The following is an 8,723-nucleotide window of genomic DNA, read 5'->3' as shown; positions in this document are numbered from 1 at the left end:
GATCAAGGAGAACGTGAAGAAGAAACTGGAAGAAAGAAAGGGGGCTTGGGCCGACGAGCTTCCTATGGTCTTGTTGGCGTACCGGACCACTGCTCGAAACGCGACCGGTGAAACCCCTTTCGCTCTCGCATTCGGCGTCGAGGCCGTGGTACCTGTCGAGACCAAGCTACCGACCCTGCGCATCGAGGAGTATGAAGAGGCCGCCAACGACGACGCAATCAGGCTCGAGCTACACCTCATAGATGAGAAGAGGGCGGACGCGCTCACACGCCTTGCCAAACAAAAGAGAAAGGTCGAGAAGTACTACAACTCCAAGATCAAGTTGCGAAAGTTCGCCGATGGAAGCCTCATCCTCAGAAGGGTATTCCAAAACACCAAGGTGCAAGGTGCGGGAGTTCTGGGTCCCACCTGGGAAGGCCCGTACCGTGTGCGCCGAGCCATCCACAACGGCACGTACGAGCTCGAGAACCTAGAAGGACTCCTATTCACGCACCCTTGGAACGCGGAGCACCTTCGGCAATACCACCAATAGATGCCCGTTCCCGCTTACTCTATGTTTTGTTGTTTTCATTTTATTTTCGATTTTTGCAAAGATAATTTTAAAATTTCAAGTACGGCCAACGGCCTGGGAATGTAATTTTTTGACTATTTCCACATGGTAATCTAATTACATTTCACTCCGAAACCTCTACCCTGTTGTATTATAATTTCTAGTCTCCTCTACGAGTACACAAGAAACTCGGGGGGCTAATGAGGATAACAGGCTCTTTTTTCGCGCGACGCACTCGCGCAATGACACGTTTTACGCGCCAAAAGGTAGCGAAACGTCAACAAGTCGGATCCGCGCACCGGACCTCCGACCCGCGCGCGACGCACTCACGCAATGACACGTTTTACGCGCCGAAAGGTAGCGAAGCGTCAACGAGTCGGATCCACGCACTCGCGCAATGACACGTTTTACGCGCCCAAAGGGTAGCGAAACGTCAACAAGTAGGATCCGCACCCCGGACCTCTGACCCTCGTGCGACGCTCTCGTACGATTCCACGCCTCGCACACCAATAGGCAACGGGGCGTCGGTGGATCACGTCCGCGCACTGGAACGTCGATCCCGACAGTCAAAACCCAAAACGTGACACGCGTACCGACAAGTACCACGCTCACTGGAAACTGCATCCACAACAAGCTCGTCCCGACGCGCACACCGATAGGTAGCGTACTCGCCGGAAGATGAGCGCGGCGGCCACCCAGCTCGCACACGCCGATAGGCAGTGAGTGACGAATGGATGGCCGAAAGTCACACCCGTCGGGCGAAACCAGTCTAGCCAGCGTCTGCGGGAAACTTCGCCGACAAGTGTGGCAGTAAGCCGTGCAAACTGGTTACGCTAGATATAGTAAGCCAAGTTCGTAAGACGCCCGTTAATCAAATTGCGCAAAACGATTACGCTAAGCATAGCAAGTCGAGAAAATAAGACGCATAACAGGCAAAAAAAAAAAAAAAGCTTTAACTAAAGCAAACAATGTAGTACGAGCAACCCAACAACGAGCGAAGGCATGTGGAGAGCGCTCACCGTCGACATACTCAAGCTAGGAAACCAAGGACGGTCGGGGTAACGCCCTGGCAGGCAACGATCCGCCCCGAAGACACGAAGTTTCTTGAACGACAAAGTCCTCCAAAAAACTGGGGGGCTAATGTTATGAGAGATTTTTCCCATATATAAAAAAAAACATTTTAGGCCCAACTCAAACGAGGACAAAGCATCTCTTCGGCCTCACGAGCTCGACCTCGGCCTCACGAGCTCGGCTTCGGCCTCAAGAGCTCGACCTCGGCCCCCTGACGAACTCGACCTCCCGGGAGCTCGACCTCCAGGCAGGCTCGACCTCCAGGAGGAAGTCCAACCCAAAGACTGTGAAGGCAATCCCAGCCCTGCCAAGGGCCGAAAAGGAAAAATCCCTGCCATGCCGAGGGCCAAAAAGGAAAAGTACCAGCCCATGATTTCCCACAACTCGAAAGGGGTATAGCAACCCCCACATACCAAAAGGCACGGCCACACACCAATGAGCTCAGCTTATTTGTTTCTGGGACCCGCCAATAAACCATAATATCATCCCAACACCAATCTTTCCACATCAATGAGCTCAGCTTATTTGTTTTCTGGGACCCGCCAATAAACCATAATATCATCCCAACACCAACCTTTCCCCACCAAGAGCATTTTCTTTATCATTCTTGAAGCCATCTCGGCTGGGCCCTACCAAATCCCTCAACACGCAACCTCCAACTACTATAAATACCCCCTCTCATTGAGGGGAAAGATAGGCTGGTTCCTTCTGAGGAGAAACTTGAGACTTCTCTCTGCTTCTCTTGATGCCATCCTTGGCCTGAAGTGAATTCTCCTCGCTTTCTCATTCTCAGAGATTCCGAAGCCACGAACGCAGGCGACCCGGCGCTCGCGATCCAGCCTCGAAGCCCGCCAAAGCCTCAACTCCCGCCGGCGCTGCAGACCCGTTCGGCCCCAGCGCGCGCAAGCCGACTCTGGTGCTCGCCGAAGCTTTCATCTCAACCGACGCCGCAGATCCGGCCGACCCGGTGCTCGCGATCCAGCCTCGACGCCCGCCGAATCCTCAACTCCCGCCGGCGCTGCAGATCTGTTCGGCCCCGGCGCGCGTAAGCCGACTCTGGTGCCCGCCGAACCTTTCATCCCAACCGACGCTGCAGATCCAGCCGACCCGGCGCTCGCGATCCAGCCACGACACTCGCCCTGAACTACGTCATGACCTGATCCCGACTAAAGGGTACGTAGGCAGCCAACCTTTGGTGCGGTCGCTCCCCCATTCACCCTCCAGATTCCTCATTTGGAGGTGTTTGGACGAACTCAAGGGACATTCACAGCTAAGGGACGACTCGGATTATCGAGTCCGACACGCTCGAGTCGAGGCGAGACCACTTTGTCCGGCCTTGGGTCTAACCGTCTTCGACTCCTAAATCGTTGTCCGAAAAACGGCGACAACATTAGCCATGTACTTGGGCTAAAAAAATTAGACCACAACACGTACAAATTCCTTCAGAATTTTTAATATATTCAATACACTTTGAACATCAATTTCTTATTCATCATAGCTCCGATTTTGGCAAATAAATAAGCGATCTTATAGCTCTCACAACGAGGAATAAGAATCAGGCAAAACATTTTAGTTTTGATGAATGGACCCCACTCGAATATTTATCACAAATTAGCCAATAACTTGATATTAAATTCTTGTTAATATCAATAATTAACCACACAATTTTCCAACACTGAATTCAGGATATGGGTAAATTGTTATGATATACACCATAAATAACATCTAAGATATTCTTAGTGAGTAAGTTAGCTATCTCAAATGCCTATGAAATGACTTAAAAATATTATGATGAGCATGAATTAAGAAATAATACAATTACTATATTTTCTCAATTTTAAACTCCCAAATTTTCTTTTATTCTTGAAGTAATATATTACGGCATGTCAGTGGAGTCAGTGTCCGGTATCGTCGGCATGCTGGCTGAAGCTGATTATAAGGAAGTCATGTCGGCACACTTATCGTATCTATACTAAACGCAGTGCATTTAAGTGCATTTAGTTGAGTTTTAAGTGCTTTCAATGAAGAAATAAAGAAAGTCAATTGAGCAAATTATTATTGCCAACTAATCAAGTTCGTTTTACATTATCAGGACAAAAAAGGAAATATATATATATATATATATATATATATATATATAAATATAATATTTATTATTAAATTTATAAATTATAATACCATTATATATAGGGATGGCAATTTCGTGTTCGTGTCGTAATCGTGTCGTGTTAATCGTGATTGTATAAATAATTGCTAGAACCAAATCCGACCATTTATTAATCGTGTTTGAAATTTAGATCCAAATCCGACCGTTTATTTTATTTACAGATCCATAACCGTTTAAATTAAACCGTTTAATAGTCGTGTTAAATGAGAATTTAATCATGTTTTTAATCGTGTTTAGACATTCGGACTCAATTAGTTGCAATATAATTATAAAAAACATAACAGTCATAAGATCAGAATTGTCATCTTTCTTTTTGTACTAACTTCCGATACATCGATATTGTTTGTTCAACTGATTTAGAATCTCAATCCATTTATAGCCTGTAAAAAAATAAAAATAAAAACACTTATACAAAAAACAAACACACTTTAAACTCAAGCCAAAATCAGAAGTTCAACAATGCCCAAGACCAGAAGTTCAACAATACCAAAAATCAAAAGTTCAACAAATACATAATCAATACCCAAATTCACATTCACATATTCAACAAATACACTACAAGTGACTCTCTAACCAATACTCATACGATTTAAAGAAACTGAATATGATACGTTATAATGAGACTATAGTTATTGTGGCTGTCAATTATAAATTATGATTTTTCAATATGAATTTAATTGAATTGAAATCAAACAGAATTGAATATAATACATTATTATGAGACGATAGTTATTGTGATTGTGAATTGAATTGAATTAAAATCACATAAATTGAATATGATACGTTATTATGAGATGATAGTTATTGTGATTGTAAATTGTAATAGTTCGATATGAATTGCATTGAATTGAAATAAAATAAAATTGAATGTGATACGGTATTATGAGACTACACTTATTGTGACTGTCAATTTCAAATTGTGATTTTTCAATATGAATTTAATTGAAATCCAATAAAAATTGAATATGATACGTTATTATGAGATGATAGTTATTGTGATTGTGAATGAAAATTGTTCGATATGAATTGAAATAAAATAAAATTGAATATGATACGTTATTATGATACTATAGTAATTGTGATTGTTCGAAATGAATTGGGATTCTTATTGCTCTCGTTAAGTCAATTGGTATACTATTCATGACTATATGTTATCATACATGAATTGACATTTATACGAATATACTTTATTTATTACATCATGTTTTCTAATATCAATTTTATGTTTATAATTATAATTTTATGTTTATAGTTATAAATTTATAATTTTACATATATAATATTAATCGTGTTTAAATGGATCGTAATCGTGCTATTATTCGTAATCGTGTTAATTGGATCATATTCGTGCGGGTCGTAATCGTGTTTCGTGTCGACCATTTAATAGTCGTGTTAATCGGCTTTTTATCGTGTTACCGTAATCGTGTCGTTTTGAACCATTATTTAATCGTGTTAGCGTGTTCGATCCAATTAAGAACCGACCCATTTATTGAGATCCAAATCCGCTTTAAATCGTGTCGTAACCGTTTCGTGTTTCGTGTCCGGACCAAATTGCCACCCCTAATTATATATAGCCTAAACCTCTTTAGAATCTCCCACATAATGGAAGGCCAAGCAGAGATATTAAAACACACTTTCAGTTACATCGATTCCATGGCGTTGAAATGCGCGGTGGAGCTTCGGATACCTGACATTATCAACAACTCTCATGGCGGCGCTCCGGTCACTCTGACCCAGATCGCCTCCCAAATCTCCGGCGCTACCTCGCCGGACATCTCGTGGCTCTCGCGCATCATAACGCTCCTCGTCCGCCGCGGAATCTTCTCCGTCCATCTCACATCGGACAATGCAACCAGAGTAGAGCTCTTTGGTCTCTCCCACTCCTCCAGATGGCTTCTCCGAGACAAACCGGGCCCCACTTTAGCCCCTCTGGTGCTCTTCGAGAACCACCCAGCCATGACTACCACGTGGCAGCGTCTGAGCGAGTGCGTCCGGCGGGGCGGGCCCGCCGCCTTCGACCGGGCTCACGGGAAAGGGATTCGGGACTTCGCTGTGGAGAATCTGGAGTTCGAAGAGCTTTTTAGACTCGCCATGGAATGCATGGGCGTGATTGTTGTGAGAGCGATGGTGGCTGAGTACGGCGAAGGTTTCACTGGCCTGGGGTCGTTGGTGGACGTCGGCGGTGGGACTGGATTGGCCGTATCTGAGATCGTGAGGTCTCACCAACACATCGCGGCAATCAACTTTGATATGCCACGTGTCATCATGTCCGCGTCTGAGTATTCTGGGGTGTCTCACGTTGGGGGTGACATGTTTGAGAGCGTCCCCAATGCTGATGCGGTTCTCATCAAGGCAAGATTATTCGAACATCTGTCCCTATCACCGCCATCTTTTTGTAACTTATAAATTTTTTATTTATTATGTGATTAGCGAGTACTTCATGCTTTGAACGACGAAGAGTGCGTGAAGGTCTTGAAGAATTGCCGTAGAGCTGTTCCGAGGGACATCGGGAAAGTGATGATTGTTGACGTGGTCTTGGTTCCACGTGGCAGTTGCTTATTAGATAACGCAGCTGTGTTTTTCGACCTCGTAATGGGGACCCACACCCAAGGAGGAAGAGAGAGAAATGAGAGCGAATGGAAGAAGGTTTTGAAGGAAGGAGGCTTTTCTCGATACAAAGTTATCAAACTCACCACCTTTGCATCAATCATTGAAGCTTATCCAGACTACTGAAATGTTATAATAAAGTTACCCAGACTACAACATATCGGTTTATATAAAGTTGGAATAATTTATTTTTGCTTCTATCCTATAGCGTGGGGCCTTTCTTGTATTTTCATTTGCGCTTTATATAATTACTACTCAAAGTGTGGTGGCACGACATGGTATGGTATTTGTTTGTATGTGTTGTCGCACGAAAATGAATAATAATTTAAAGCTTCGGACGGTTCAATTCAAGGTCGGATCGAGTCACCGCATTCGAGTAGGGTCGATCCAATGATTATCGAAGCCTTAAGAAAAACATTAAAGTGAGACCGCAAACCAAATTTAGAATTATTTTCTGTGCATTGCTTCGATATCAGAATCTGCAGTTCCCGTTTCAGAGTTATTTTGTATAAGTTTCAAATGCTCATTGTTAACGTTACGTAATTAGATGTAAATCAATGAGCTAGATAATGTACATATTTAAATGAAAGATTCCCTTACATCAAATAAGGATCGATTTCTGGACAATTGGTAAAAATGTACCACTCTGCCTTCTCTTTTTGGTCGTCGTCTAAAACTATCGGCTTCATCATCCCATAAGGGACACAGTTTTCGGACAGGAAAACATTAAGTTCCCGCACGTGAACTTCATCGACAGTTTTCTTATCTTTGAGATACCTTGCAACAAATGTCAATGCCTCTTCTACAACGTACGCTTCCGCAATGAAGCCTTCGGGCCTAGCTCTATTTCTTACAAATTGTTTTAACGTTCCAAGGTATCTCTCAATTGGGTACATCCATCGCATATGCACCGGACCGCCACACAACGCTTCATCTGGTAGATGAATTGCCACGTGAACCATGATCGTGAAAAAAGCTGGCGGAAATATCATCTCAAGCTTACACAATATCTCAATGATTGAATCTTGCGCTTTTTTGAGATCTTCCACTCTTAGGGTTCTAGAACTGATCAACTTGAAAAAGTTGCAGAGCTCGGAGATCGTCTCCTGTATCGGTTTTGGCACAAAAAGGCGAATACCATCAGCCAATAGCCTCTGCATGATCACTTGACAATCGTGCGACTTCAAACCTGCGAGTTTCCCGTCAGCAGTCACATTTTTCTTCAAATTTCCAGCGAGCCCATCTAGGAATTTAACAGATTGGAGGAACTCGGTAAACCGTTGTCTCATCTCAAGGGTTAACGTGTACGCTGCTGGAGGTTTGTACCACCCATTACTTTGTTTTCTCAAGTGCAGAAAAGTCAGATTTATGACATGAAAGTTAGTGGCTCCGACGTGTCCGAAGAGCTTTACGCATTGTCTACGGGATCTATGCAAATTGCTCATCAGTATCCGAGTTGCTTTGTGAATGGTGTGAAGTTCATCACTCGTTTTCGTGATAACCAACGAATCACCCAGAATAGCGGTGTTTGTGTGCCCGTGAACGAGTTCAACTTTTACGGTCGAATGGAAGACGTAATCGTGCTGAACTATACACATAACTGTCGTGTCGTACTGTTCAAATGCATATGGTATGCTGACAAGTACAATGTAGGTCGTATAGTTCCCATTGATAAGACCACCGTTACAAAAATAAATAAATATAAAATTCAAAAGTAATAATATCAATTTTTGAATAATAATTTTTAACATTATCTTCTTAAATTAAAAGAAAAAAAGAAAGAGAAAATATCTATTAAGATCTTTGTGAGCAGCATCTTTAACTTGTTCATTTATCGATCAAAATATCCAACAAATAGATAAACATACAAACAAAAGATTTAGCAAATAAATATTTATAAAAATTGAACTTTTCTAACCTTTTGTGATGCAAACATATTAATTAGATCTTTGAATTCAAGCTCGGATAACATATTTTTTTCGATTGAGAACATAGCTAATCCGTTCAACCGCTCTTGCAACATACTTGATCTAAATAAGATTTTATTAATTTCAACTTTGATAAGCTCCTTTCGACAGAAGCCACATTTACATGAATAGTTAGTAGTATCCTATAAGCAATGCATGCATTTGGAAAACAATCCATATTTTTAATATAAACAAGTATTTCAATTGGACTACTTGTTTCCCTCAACAAAATTTCTCTTATCACTTTAATTCACAAAATAAATCTAACCCATCAATGTCAGAAACTCCATTACATTTTAACACATCTTCAAGATTCAATGAAATTTTTTGCAAAGTGCATTCATCAAATAATTTTAGCCTT

At 42.3% G+C, this 8,723-nt stretch overlaps 1 protein-coding gene across 1 annotated transcript; it reads left to right on the top strand.

Moving 5' to 3' along the window:
* Positions 1–5,390: 5,390 nt before the first annotated feature.
* On the top strand, positions 5,391–6,728 carry LOC149408155 ((R,S)-reticuline 7-O-methyltransferase-like). The gene is made up of 2 exons (XM_089628419.1): positions 5,391–6,140; positions 6,219–6,728. Exons 1-2 carry the CDS (start codon positions 5,391–5,393, stop codon positions 6,519–6,521), a joined length of 1,053 nt encoding a protein of 350 aa, XP_089484545.1. The 3' UTR covers positions 6,522–6,728.
* The last annotated feature ends 1,995 nt before the right edge of the window (positions 6,729–8,723 follow it).

This window comes from Urtica dioica, chromosome 1, assembly GCF_054948205.1.
Source record: "Urtica dioica subsp. dioica isolate 48M chromosome 1, U.dioica_male_clone48M_v1_H2, whole genome shotgun sequence".
In the NCBI taxonomy this organism is placed as follows: Eukaryota; Viridiplantae; Streptophyta; class Magnoliopsida; order Rosales; family Urticaceae; genus Urtica; species Urtica dioica.
The sequence above is the reverse complement of the archived record's forward strand: the minus strand, read 5'-3'. Positions and strand labels throughout refer to the sequence as shown.

What these genes read in the sequence shown, in the direction of transcription:
- LOC149408155 (XM_089628419.1), top strand. Translation starts at nt 5,391, where the DNA reads ATGGAAGGCCAAGCAGAGATATTAAAACACACTTTCAGTTACATCGAT. An exon ending in CTGATGCGGTTCTCATCAAG is followed by an intron (nt 6,141 to 6,218) that starts GCAAGATTATTC and finishes TTATGTGATTAG; the next exon opens with CGAGTACTTCATGCTTTGAA.